The sequence below is a fragment of the Mobula birostris genome, chromosome 15 (assembly GCF_030028105.1).
Source record: "Mobula birostris isolate sMobBir1 chromosome 15, sMobBir1.hap1, whole genome shotgun sequence".
NCBI lineage: Eukaryota > Metazoa > Chordata > Chondrichthyes > Myliobatiformes > Myliobatidae > Mobula > Mobula birostris.
In genome coordinates this window covers 59830696-59844795 of record NC_092384.1, presented here as the reverse complement: position 1 = coordinate 59844795, position 14100 = coordinate 59830696, and the positions used below count along the sequence as shown (strand labels likewise).

Below are 14100 nucleotides of genomic sequence, written 5' to 3'. Positions count from 1 at the left end.
CTCTAACCTTGAATACAATGTTTGCACTCCAGTGGTGACTGATTGACAATTTAAATGATAAATGATATTTACATTATATTTCTAAAGCTCATGTATAATGAAATTACAATGGCTTCTTTAGAAATTAACTTGAGTGATGCTATTAAATTTTAATTGTTCTGTTTAGAAATTAATATTTTAACATCAATACAACTGTTAACAAAGGCAAAATGAAGTACATCCCATTACTGAGGTACTGAAGCTAAACACTCAGTGGCCACTTTATTGGGTACACCTGCTCATTATGGCATTTATTCAGCCAATCATGTGACAGCAACTTGATGCTTAAAAGCATGCAAACATGGTCAAGAGGTTCAATTGTCAATTGTTGCTCAGACCAAACAATGGAATGGGGAAGAAATGTGATCTAAGTGACTTTGACCATGGAATGACCATTGACCATTGGTGCTAGACGGAATGGTTTGAGTATCTCAGAAAGTGCTGATCTCCTGGGATTTTCACGCAGTCTCTAGAGTTTACAGAGAATGATATGAAAACAAAACAGAAAAAAAACATCCAGTCAGTGGCAACTTGTTAATGAGAGAGATCAGAGGAGAATGGCCAGACTGGTTCAAGCTGACAGGAAGGTGACAATATCTCAAATAACCATGCAGTTACTTCAACTGTGGTGTGCAGTAGAGCATCTCTGAATGCACAACACATCATGCCTTGAAGTGGATAGGCTACAGCAGCAGAAGACCACAAATATATATGCAGTGTATATTGGCATCTTGTAAAGGTCGAAATAGTCATTACTTAATGCTGCAGTTCAAAACTGCACATCAAACTCTAACAGTGTTTGTGATTGAGAAAGGATAGATCCCGAAACATGAGATGCAGACAAGCCAGTGCACTACATTCTCTAACCTTGAATATTGTACTGTGCTTACACTCCAGTGATGACTCATTGACAATTTAAATGATAAATGATATGTATTTGCATTATTATTTCTGAAGCTCATGGATAATGAAATTACAATGGGTTCTTCGGAGCTGAATTAGTAGGATGCAATTAGATATTAATTATTTTATTTTCAAATTAATTAACATTTTCTACTTCATTTTACCTTTGTTAACATTCATATTGAAGGACATCCCGCGACTAAGGTACTGAAGCTGAACAATATTAAAACTAATATGCTTAGAATTTCTCTTCCAGTCTCCCACAGAATATAGATTTTTCTTCAATGTTCAAATACATGAATATTTGTATGAAGTTACACACAGCTATGAAATATTTTTAGACTAAATGGAAATTTTCATGATTTATCTGCTTCCATAAACACATTCTTGCATTTAATCAGAATCGAAATGAATGAAGTATGCATTATTCATAAAAGTACAGAAAAGTTCTAAAATCAAAATTGAAGCCCTATCACCGCATATTGTCACTCATTTGAAAGTGCAAAACTGAATAAAAGGTGTACACTATGTTTAAAAACAGTCTTACATTTTTATGTTTTAACAGAGATCTGTTGTCCACTCTTGAGAGCTATACTAACTAAATTAACAGGATTGATATTTCACTTTAATGAAAGGACAATAGTAAACAAATGCTTCCCCCGCCCCTCAACAAGACACTAGCAGCTTTTCTGGAACTATCATTTCTACTGAACATGATCCCACACAGGAACAGTATACAACCATATGCTCTTTACAAATGCTATTTCATGCAGCAGTTGTAGGGAAACATACCGGTATGAATTTCTTATTTAATGAAACCTGCAAAATGATCATGATGGCACATGCAATAATGGTTTTAGGGGAAAATAGCATAAAATTGCAGAATTCATATAGCAGTGGAGGCCATTTGGTACATCTAGTCACAGCAGCTACCTTTAAAACACTCCATTTAGTCCCACTACTCTATTCTTTCTCTAAAAATCCTGTAGTCACTTTCTATCAAGTGGCTATCCAATTTGCTTCTCAAAGCCCTGAGAGAATGCTTCCATCACCTTACACACACTGACTTCCAAACCATTGCTACAGTATGCAAAAATGATTTCTTTCCTTATATGTTCATTTTCTCCTTTACCCTTCACTTTAAACCTGTGTTCCCTGATCTCTGAACCATCCATTAATAGGAAGAGCTCTTCTCATCTATTCAGTCATTGGAGCTTGACCCATACAAATGATCATAGCCTTTCATTCTGCTTGAACACTGCTAAAAGAGATTGATTTATTCTTCAATTCATCTCCACTTAAAGTGACTCTAACTCATAATAGGTATCTATTTGCAGTTGTGCTTTTGGAACAATTTTGTTAGTATTCACACACATCCTGTCTCCTTCATAAAGGATACTTAGTTTCATCCTCAGTACAGCAATGTGGTGGCACAGTTGTTAGCAATATGCTTTACAACACAGCTAACTGCTGTCTGTAAGGAACTTGTATGTTCTCCCTGTGACTATTTGGATTTCCTCCAGGTGCTCTGGTTTCCTCCCATATTTGGAAAGACCTACATTTAGGGTTAGTGAATTGTGGGTATACTATTTTGGTACCGGAAATGTAGTGACACTTGCAGGCTGCCCAGCACATTTCCCACTGATTTGATTCAAACGACACATTTCACTGTATGTTTTTAATTGCAATGCCTAGCTTCCTGCCTTGGCCTATTATCTACTGAAACCTCATCCATGCCTCTAACACCTCCCAATTAGACTACTCCAAAGCATTCATGCAGCAACTCTCACCTTGGGCTCTTTTGATACTCTACAGCTTCCGTTAATTAGTACTAAGACCCCCTTCACCCATTTTCTACATTCCCCCCCCCCCCACAAGGTCTCTCTGCTGCAATATCAGAATCAGGATTATTATCACGAGCATGTGACATGAAATTTGTTAACTTAGCAGCAGCAGTTTAAAGTAATACATAAAAAAAATAATTATAGTATACATATATTGAATAGATTAAGAATTGTGCAAAAACACAGGAAGACAATATATGTAAAAAGTGAGATAGTGTCCATGGGTTCAATGTCCATTTAGGAAATGGATGGCAGAGGGGGTGAAGCTGTTCCTGAATCGCTGAGTGGGTGTCTTCAGGTTTCTGTACCTCCCACCTGATGGTAACAGCGAGAAAAGGGCATGCTCTGGGTGCAGGAATTTCTTGTGATATCCCACTAAATCCATCACCTTGTTCTCAATATTTATCACTTATGAAATAATTCTCCATAGTCCATGACCAAATTCTGCCTGATTATGCTGCTGTGAAGCACCTTGGGGTATTTTATAATGTTTATAAGACTATACGATATAAGAGCAGAATTAGGGCATTTGGCCCATCATGCTAAGTTCACATCCTATCAATGATTTTTTGTTAAAAACCCAGTGACATCCTCTATCCAATTCTCTGGATGAAAAGTGTTCCCCAGTTCTTCTACCAATTACGTCACATGTGTAGATCCTCAATTATTGATCTCTTAGCTGGCTAAATAGTTTATAATTACGTAAACTCTGTTAACCCACCCCACTCTCCTCCAAGCTTTAACCAAATGTTCTCATGATATCATTAAAAACCTTCACATCTATCTTTAGTTGCAAAGCACTCCTACAGATTTCCGTCATTCTTTCTGTCGTATGAAATGTGATTCTGGCTGAGTGAATATCAAAAGCTAACAAACTGTATGCATGTCCCATCTCATGCATTAGCATCAAGTCAAAAGAAACACAATATACTTTAGGCCAGAATGCCACAGATCTGGAATTTAAATTGGATATGGTTAATTGACATCAGGACCCATACATTTTGACCCAAATAGCTGAAGCTTTGTGGAAACAGTAAAAGGAATAAAAAAAGACAACTACCATTTAACTAATTAAAAATATGTATTTAAATGAAATACAGAACAAATTAGAACACTACCAATTACACTACAATACTATAAAACTGTGTATTAGTTCCTAATAGATATCGATGGAGTGTGGGGTGTCCAGGGGGAGGGGTAGCTCCTCTGCTGAAGCAGCTTGTCTTTTCTATGCTGGGGCAGCTCACTCACCTTTGGGCTCCATCGGACGTTCAGCTCTCACCTGTGGCTTCAAGTAGCTGCTTGCATGCAACAGCAATCACAACGCTTCGACAGGCAGGCTAAACCAGGTGACGGCAGCCTCATATCTTGGTGAGATAGGGGTATACCTGTCCTAGCATGTGAAGTCGGTTCCTGCAGACTGGGCAGATGAGATCTACAATGGGATCTAATGGCCAGAAGGTGGTTCTGCAACACCCCAAGGAGAGCAGAGAGCATGATGAAGCAGAAGTCATGGTCATTGCTTACAACCACTTTTTAAAAAAAAAGTATACAGTATTTCTGTTTTTTCATTTTTAAATCTATTGAAAATATGTAATTGATTTCCTTGTTTATTATTTATTATTATTTTTCTCTGCTATATTATGTAATGCATTGAACTGCTGCTGCTAAGTTAACAGGTTTCACGTCACATGCTGGTGATAATAAACCTGATTCTGATGACCCCTCATACCACTAGATCTGGACTTTCGAGGTCGAGAGAGTGGCACTGCCCCAGTGCAACAGCTTTTCCAGTAAAAGCAACTCTCCCGCACAGGTTTCCTGTCATTGTCAGCCAAAATGGATAACCAACCACAGTTATCAATGGAGGAATTCATGCAATGCACACTGCGGTGTTCCTTTGATTGACTGTAAATGAACAAATTCAGTGCAGACACCTAGTACAGGTAATGGACTAGTTTTCGAAGACTGCATCCTCCAAATCATTTTCATTATAACATACAAGATGATTGTTGATACCTTCAAATTCTGCATAGTTCCTAACTTGAAGTACTGAAATCATTTCATTTTGGCTCCCAGCCATTTCTGGCATCTTTGAGCCTGAATGCTTGAAATCGTGGTGAGCAAAACAGTTCTGAATTGTCTTTCTGCTTATTTCTCACCAACTATCAGTGACCGAAATCACTGTTTTTGAAAACAGACACATGCAACTAAAGCTATTAAAGCTGTTCACTCTGAGCACGGTGTAGTGTCCGATGGCCACACAAGTGAACGCGAGAGATGCTAATTAGAAACAGTTCAGCAACAATGTCCTATCCCACTTAAGTAGCATAATGTCCCAAGTAAACGAAGGAAATCCCAGCTATTTTGTCATTTCATTTTTGTTCTTTAAAAAGGTGTCCCATATAAGCAGCTGTCCTGATTAACCAATGACCTAATTAATCAGAATCTATCAATATTGCATTTTAAACAAACACTAATCTGAATCAATTCTGTGCAATTCTGAACAGGGAGAGATTTTAACATACACAACACAACTCAAACAGATTTTAAAAAGCATTTTATGCTGTTTTAACAAGTTCATGGAAATGTGTAACAGCTTCTCTTCATTGGAAAGTAAAATAGTCAATTATTCATAATTATGGAGATATGATTATCAAAATGAGAGTTCAGACCTGTGAAACGGTGTATACTGGTGCTCATCCTGGATGATTGCTGTAGATCACAGCACAAGTACAACAAGGCCAGCATGGTGATTATCAAGACAATGCTTTGCCATACGAGGGTCACATCAAAATTTCTTCCAAACCTGTAGTAAAAAAAATCAGTGATATTATCAGTAATTTGCACCTATTACACAATATTTTACCAAAATATAAATGCAAAATTGATCACAAAAAGAAAATCTGCAGATGCTGGAAACCAAGCAACACGCACAATATGTGGCGGAATTCAGTAGGCCGGGCAGCATCTATGGAAAAGATGTTTTGGGCCGAGGCCCTTCATCAAAACGGGAGAAAAAAAAATGTCAAGAGTAAGAAGCTTGGGGGGGGAGGGAGGTGATAGTAGGTGGTGATAGGTGAAATCAGAAGAGGGGAAAGGGTGAAGTAAAAAGCTGGAAAGTTGATTGATGACTGGAGAAGAGGGAAATCTCATAGGAGAGGACAGGTGGCCATGGGAGAAAGAAAGGGGGAGGAGCGCCAGAGGTGTTGGGCAGGAAAGCAGATAAGGTGAGAGAGGGAAATAGGAATGGGGCGTCATGAAGGAGAGGGGGAGGCCATTACCGGAAGTTCGACAAATCAGTGTTAATGCCATAAGGTTGGAGGCTATCTGTGAGTCTGTTGGGGTCATCTACTATATCTGGTGTTCCCAGTTTGGCCTCCTGTACATTGGTGAGACCCGACATAGACTGGGAGCCCACATCGCTGAGCACCTATGCTCCGTCCGCCTTAAAAAGCGGGATCTCCCAGCGTCTACACATTTTAATTCTGTGTCCTCTTCCCATTCAGTCCATGGCCTCCTCTACTGCTGGGATGAGACCACATTCAGGTTGAACAAGCAACACCTTATAATCCGTCTGGTTAGCCTCCAAACCGATGGCACGAATGTTGATTTCTCGAACTTCCGGTAATGCCCCTCACCCCATCATTCCCAATTCCCATTCGTCTTATCTCCTTACCTGCCCATCACCTCCCTCTGGTGCTCCTTCCCCTCCCCTTTCTTTCATGGTCTTCTGTCCACTCCTATCAGATTCCCCCTCCTCCAGCCCTTCATCTTTCACTAATCTACTTCCTAGCTCTTCACCTCATCCCTCCCCCCCCGCCCCAGTTTCACCTACTACCATGTACTTCTTCCTTCCGCACCCCCCCACCTCCTTACTCTGACTTCTCATCTTTTTTCTCCAGTCCTGATGAAGAGTCTCGGCGCAAAATATTGAATGCAAAATTGTTCTATGCTAATCTATATAAGTTATCCATTGACTCGCTGACAACAAAAAAAAACAACATAACTTGGGCATAATCTCACTCTATTTCACCGTTCCTCAGAGTTAAGGATAATTTTCTTCCAACCTCATTCGGGTGGGTAACGTGAGATCTGAGAGCTCTGCTAAATGTAGATCAAGAGGTGCTATCAGAGGTTGGAGCAGGGATCCAATCATAGACCCACTACTGTGTACACAGTGATATTAATTGAGTAACAAATTCCAAGGTGTAAAAAAAGTTAGTGTCAAAGTTCAGGCAGGGATCAAAACATCCAGAGAAATCTAAAAACCAGAATCAGAAGACAGGCAGAGTCGATATTCAGACAGACACAATACAGATACAAGTGCTGGAAAGGCTCAGGAAAATTCACTGGTACAATCTGGCCACAAACAGTTGTCTGTCTGTATCTTGTTTTACGGCAGTTGGCATCCAGCTTAATGGTGCATTACCGCCACCCTCTGCTCTGGAATGTGCACTAGACATATATTCTAAATCCCTTCACCCAATCGTGCACACACACACCCCTACACTTTACCCTCCCATCTTTGACCATCCTAGTACCCTATTCCTGTTTATCCGTCATATCCTATAAAAAACCCCGGTACCCCTTAAAAACGCTAAAAATACCCGGACGTGCTCTCTCACCCATGCCCAGCAACCCTTTTAATGTGAATTCCTGCACCCCCAACTCCCTTAGTTTAATTCTCATCACCTCTCTCTGTCTCCCATACTTCCTACAACACAAAACTACATGTTCTACTGACTCCTCTTCCTGACATTCCTCACACAATCCTGTCTGGTATTTAACAAACAGGTGAAACCACAGGACTGAAACAATAAACAGAGATGCAGATGATAGGTGGAGCACAATGAGACACAGGTGGAAACAATACAGGTAATAATGAGAAACAGATGAGAGACGGAGTACTCAGTAATACAGGGGCCGGAGTAGAGCAGGAGCAGGGACAGGAGCACATGGCAATACAATGCCACAGACTGACAGCTAGGGGGAAAACACACAAAAAGACAAAGTTCAACTGGAGGTACTGACAGGTGCTGATTGTGTGGGTTCAAGTATATTTTTGCAAACATCTTTGCTTTGTTGAATTAGCCAACCTCAACCTTAATATGCATGGGGCAGACTAAAGACCTCAATTTGAGAATCAAATCTACTAGACTGCTTGTTCATTGGCATTTAATAATTTAATAAAAAAGATCTTTTTTGTCAAGGACAATAGGTGACTTCTTATGACTGGAGAACTTGTTGTCGGTTACGATTAAAGCTTATCTATTTATTCCTATCACTTAGATAAATACCAAAGGATATTCAACAACATGTAAACCATATTCTCTATGGAGACAAACTTCCCAGAGGGGAGAATAATAAAGGTTGCCAGAAAGTAAAATTGGCTTTAAATCACTGATTTGGACACTTTATTAGGTGCAACTGTATATCCACTCGTTAGAAACATAGAAAACCTACAGCACAATACAGGCCCTTCGGCCCACAAAGTTGTGCCGAACATGTCCCTACCTTAGAAACTACCTAGGGTTACCCACAGCCCTCTATTTTTCTAAGCTCCATGTACCTATCCAAAGGTCTCTTAAAAGACCCTACCACCTCCGCCTCCACCACCGTTGATGGCAGCCCATTCCATGCACTCACCACTCTGAGTAAAAAACTTACCCCTGACATCTCCTCTGTACCTACTCCCCAGCACCTTAAACCTGTGTCCTCTTGTGGCAACCCCTATTTCAGCCCTGGGGAAAAGCCTCTGACTGTCCACACAATCAATGCTTCTCATCATCTTATACACCTCTATCAGGTCATCTCTCATCCTCTGTCGCTCCAAGGAGTAAGGCCAAGATCACTCAACCTGTTTTCATAAGGCACGCTCCTCAATCCAGACAACATCATTGTAAATCTCCTCTGCACCCTTTCTATGGCTTCCACATCCTTCCTGTAGTGAGGCAACCGGAACTGAGCACAGTACTCTAAACACAAGGAAATCTGCAGATGCTGGAATTTCAAGCAACACACATAAGAGTTGCTGGTGAACGCAGCAGGCCAGGCAGCATCTCTAGGAAGAGGTACAGTTGACCTTTCGGGCCGAGACCCTTCGTCAGGACTAACTGAAAGAAGAGCTAGTAAGAGATTTGAAAGTGGGAGGGGAGGGGGAGAGGGAGATCTGGAATGATAGGAGAAGACAGGAGGGAGAGGAATGGAGCCAAGAGCTGGACAGTTGATTGGCAAAAAGAATATGAGAGGATCATGGGACAAGGAGGCTTAGGGAGAAAAAAAGGGGGAGGGGGGAAGCCCAGAGGATGGGCAAGGGGTATAGTGAGAGGGACAGAGGGAGAAAAAAGAGAGAGAAAAAGAAAGTGTACACATAAATAAATAAATAACGGATGGGATACGAGGGGGAGGTAGGGCATTAGCGGAAGTTTTTTCATAATTCCTCCGTCTCTGCCGCATCTGCTCTCAGGATGAAGCTTTTCATTCCAGGACGAAGATGTCCTCCTTTTTTAAAGAATGAGGCTTCCCTTCCTCCACCATCAACTCTGCTCTCAAATGCATCTCCCCCATTTCACGCACATCTGCTCTCGCTCCATCCTCCCGTCACCTCACTAGGAATAGGGTTCCCCTTGTCCTCACCTACCACCCCACCTCCGGGTCCAACATATAATTCTCCGTAACTTCCGCCGCCTCCAACGGGATCCCACCACTTAGCACATTTTCCCCCCCCCCCCCCGCTTTCCACAGGGATCGCTCCCTACGCGACTCCCTTGTCCATTCATTCCCCCCCCCACCATCCTTCCCCACCGATCTCCCTCCTGGTACTTATCCTTGTACGCAGAACAAGTGCTACACATGCCCTTACACTTCCTCCCTCACCACCATTCAGGGCCCCAGACAGTCCTTCCAGGTGAGGCAACACTTCACCTGTGAGTCAGCTTGGGTGAAATACTGCGTCCGGTACTCCCAATGTGGCCTTCTATATATTGGCGAGACCCGACACAGACTGGGAGATCGTTTCGCTGAACACCTACGCTCTGTCCGCCAGCGAAAGCAGGATCTCCCAGTGGCCACACATTTTAATTCCACATCCCATTCCCATTCTGATATGTCTATCCACGGTCTCCTCTACTGTAAAGATGAAGCCACACTCAGGTTGGAGGAACAACACCTTATATTCTGTCTGGGTAGCCTCCAACCTGATGGCATGAACACTGACTTCTCAAACTTCCGCTAATGCCTCAGCTCCCCCTTGTACCCCATCCGTTATTTATTTATTTATATACACACATTCTTTTTCTCTCTCTCCTTTTTTCTCCCTCTGTCCCTCTCACTATACCCCTTGCCCATCCTCTGGGCTTCCCCCTCCCCCTTTTCTTTCTCCGTAGGCCTCCTGTCCCATGATCTTCTCATATCCCTTTTGCCAATCAATTGTCCAGCTCTTGGCTCCATCCCTCCCCCTCCTGTCTTCTCCTATCATTTCCGATCTCCCTCTCCCCCTCCCACTTTCAAATCTCTTACTAGCTCTTCTTTCAGTTAGTCCTGACGAAGGGTCTCAGCCCAAAACGTCGACTGTACCTCTTCCTAGAGATGCTGTCTGGCCTGCTGCACTCACCAGCAACCTTTATATACAGAATTCCAAGTGGGGTCTGACCAGGGCCCTATATAGCTGCAATATTATCTCTCGGCTCCTAAATTCAATTCCACAATTGATGAAGGCCAATACACTGTATGCCTTCTTAACCACAGAGTCAACCTGCGTAGCTGCTTTGAGTATCCTATGAACTCAGACCCCAAGATCCCTCTGATCCTCCACACTGCCAAGAGTCTCACCATTAATACTAGATTCTGCCATCATATTTGACCTACCAAAATGAACCACTTCATACTTATCTGGGTTGAACTCCATCTGCCATTTCTCAGCCCAGTTTTGCATCCTATCAATGTTCCCGCTGTAATCTGACAGTCCTCCACACTATCCACAACACCTCCAACCTTTGTGTCATCAGCAAACTTACTAACCCATCCCTCCACTTCCTCATCCAGGTCATTAATGAAAAAAAAGAATTAATAAACAAAGCATTAATGAAAATATCTAATCAGCCAATCATGTGGCAACAACTCTATGCATAAAAGCACAGATAGGGTCAAGATGTTCAGTTGTTGATCAGACTGGTGAAGAAATGAGACCTAAGTGACATTGACTATGAAATGATTGCTGATGCCTTACAGGATGGTTTGAATATCTCAGAAACTGCTGATCTCCTGGGATTTTCACGCACAACAGTCTCTACAGTTTACAGAGAATGGTACGAAAAGCAAAAAAAAACCAGTGAGCAGCTGTTTTGTAGGCAAAAATGCCTTGTTAATGACAGAAGTCAGAAGAGAATGATCAGACTGGTTCAAGTTGACAAGAAGGTGATAGTAACTCAAGTAACCAGGTACTACGACAGTGATATGCAGAAGAGCATCTCCAAATGCACAATACCCCAAACCTTGAAATGGACAGGCTATAGCAGCAGCACATCATGAACATACGCCCAATGGTCACTTAATTAGATACAGGAGATACCTAATAAATTGACCACTGAATGTATAGGTCTCTTTTCTTAAATAAGGCACTACTGCAAGTTGTATAACTCGCTGTTTCCTATTCTGTCAGTTAAACCATAACAAGATATTACTATCCCATTACAGTTGAGTTCCATGTATTACGAGTGTTGCTATTACAAATAAAAATGGTGATTAGAGAAATAAAAGGCATTTTAACTAAATAACTAGATTTTTTTCTTTATAATTCAAACATATACTTCTGTCAAGCTCCCTCCAAGAACATATTGTGAATAACATTGTAAAACTGATTCTGGCTTTGTAGGTAGTGTGAATCAGAGTTTACTACTTAATTTATTTGAATACCCTTTTTTTTCAAAAATGATTGATATATGGTGATTGAACACCAGACATATTTTGTTGTGTGTGTGTGTGTCTGTCAGTTGGGGTCAACCATGGACGATGCATCCTAGCTCTTTGAGAAATAGGACAGAACAATACGGAGAGCAAACTATATTGCCCATGCAGCACCCCCAAAGCAACGGCAGAGACCAATACATTTTGCACTAGAGGTATCGCAGGAATTATCAGTCACAGTTGAACTCAACGTACCACTGCCTTAGGGACTCCAGCTCTGGACTTCTCCCTGGGGTTTACTCCTGAAGCATTTCCCAATAGTGGGTATAACCACAAGGTAGCAGGGGTTTGAGATCAGAGTTTTCATTCTCCTAGATGAGCTGCCAACCATGGCTGATAAGCCCCTTCTGCCTAATCTGACTGGTTTGAAGGCGCCATTGATCCCTGCATGTCTCTGAGGTGTGGAAGGAAACCAGGGCACACAGAGGAAAATCACACAATTACAAGTAGAACATGCAAGCTCCACAGAGGTAGCACCAGAAGTTAGGACTGAACAAAAAAATACAATTTTACTAATTGGAGGACATAGACCATAACAAATAGAACAAGTGAGCTGTCCTGTCAGTTAAACTTGACCCTCCATCTCAGTGCCATTTTCCAGCATTTGGGTGGCACAATGATGTTGGCAAGTTGAGCTGTGATCTCACAACTCCACCGACCTAAATTGGTGGTGTTGTCGTAGTTTACAACAGTATATTGATGGGATGCAGAGTTGTGCTGAGAAGTGGCAGATGGTTTAATCTGGAAAAGTGTGAAGCAATGCACTCTGAAAGGTCAAACTTGAATGCAGAGCACTGGGCTAATGGCAGGATTCTTCATAGTGTCGAGGAACACAAGGATCTTGGGGTCTATGTCCACGGATCCCTCAAAGTTGCCGCAGAAATTGAGGAGGCATATGTCTGGGGATTGAGTTCAAGAGCCATGAAGTAATACTGCAGCTCTATAAAACTCTGCATAGACCACACTTGGAGTATTGTGTTCAGTTGTGATCGCCTCATTATAGGAAGAATGTGGAAGCTTTACAGAGCATGCAGAGGAGATTTGTGAGGATGCTGCCTGGATTAGAGAACATGTCTTATGTGGAAAAGTTGACTGGGCCAGGGCTTGTCTCTTGGAGCAAAGGAGGATCAGGGGTGACAATAGAGGTGTATAGATAAAAGGCATTGATAGAGTGAACAGTCAGTGCTTTTTAACCAGGATAACAATGACTAATGCAAGAAGGCATAATTTTAAGGTGATTGCAGTATAGAGGGTTGTTAGTCGTACGTTTTTTTTACACAAAGAGTGCTAAGTGCATGGAATGCACTGACATGGTTGGTGATAGATGCAGACACATTAAGGATATTTAAGAAACTCTCAGGTAGGCACAGGGATGAAAGACAAATACAGGGCTACATGGGAAGGAAGAGTCAGAATGACTTTGGAGTAAGTTAAAAGCTTGACACAACATTGTGGGTCGAATGATTTGTATTGTACTATATTGTTCTATGTTCTAATCTCTGGCGTGGTGTGTGTGCTTTCCCCATTCTCCCTGTGACCATGGGTGTTTTCTCTAAGTGTTACCATGCCTTCTCATATGACCAGGATATGTATTTTGGCAGATTAATTGGCCAGTGTAAATACCCGCTGTGTGTGGGTGCCTGGGAGTGATGGAAATGTGGGAAGAATTAAATAGTTTTGTATACCATTAATGTAAATGAATGCTTTCTGGTAGGAGTGAACTTTGTGGGTTTCTGTGCTGAATGACTTCATAAATCTTGATTTTAAATATTGATCTCTGTTTTGTTTGAAGAGTTTAAGATGCTTAATTCCATGAACAAAAGGGAATATTAATTGTGGGGAAAATATGCAGGAATTTGACATCTTTGACTTTGAAGTAAACCAACCGAGATATGACTCTATCACATGTAAGGTATTAAATTATGTCGCAAGGTAAGTAGAGGAGCCTGATTATGTTAATTCTATGAAGCAAATATGTGCAAATAGATCTATGTCACTATATTTTTCAGCCACTGTAAGTGACTCATGAAATTAAGCCTTGGAAAGAGTACGCGAAGTCAAAGCTTGGTATTATTTAAAATGTTGAGCGTAAGACAATGATATTTTGTCTGAATGCATAAAGCAGTGGGAGAACTCAAAGGTCAGATAATCTTAGAAAAAAGGAGTTGAGAGCAATCACTACTCTGAACTGATTCTAAAACCTACAGATATTCAAGGGCTCTTTACAACTCATGTTCTCAGTATTTTGTTCATTTGCACATTTTGTCTTCTTTTGCACATTGGTTTTCAGTCTTTGTTTAAGTAATCACTTTTCATAAATTCTATTATAATACTTCTTTTCTGGAAA

The 14100-nt window shown here is 41.3% G+C and overlaps 1 protein-coding gene across 2 annotated transcripts in view; it reads right to left on the bottom strand.

Annotated features, from left to right (window-relative positions):
* LOC140210683 (solute carrier family 66 member 2) overlaps nt 1-14100 on the bottom strand; it is a 113463-nt gene that overhangs the window by 84456 nt on the left and 14907 nt on the right. For both annotated transcript variants that reach the window (XM_072279870.1, XM_072279869.1), the window contains exon 3: nt 5462-5595. In XM_072279870.1, the coding sequence (XP_072135971.1) occupies nt 5462-5595 (134 nt within the window). The remainder of the gene's footprint in view (nt 1-5461; nt 5596-14100) is intronic.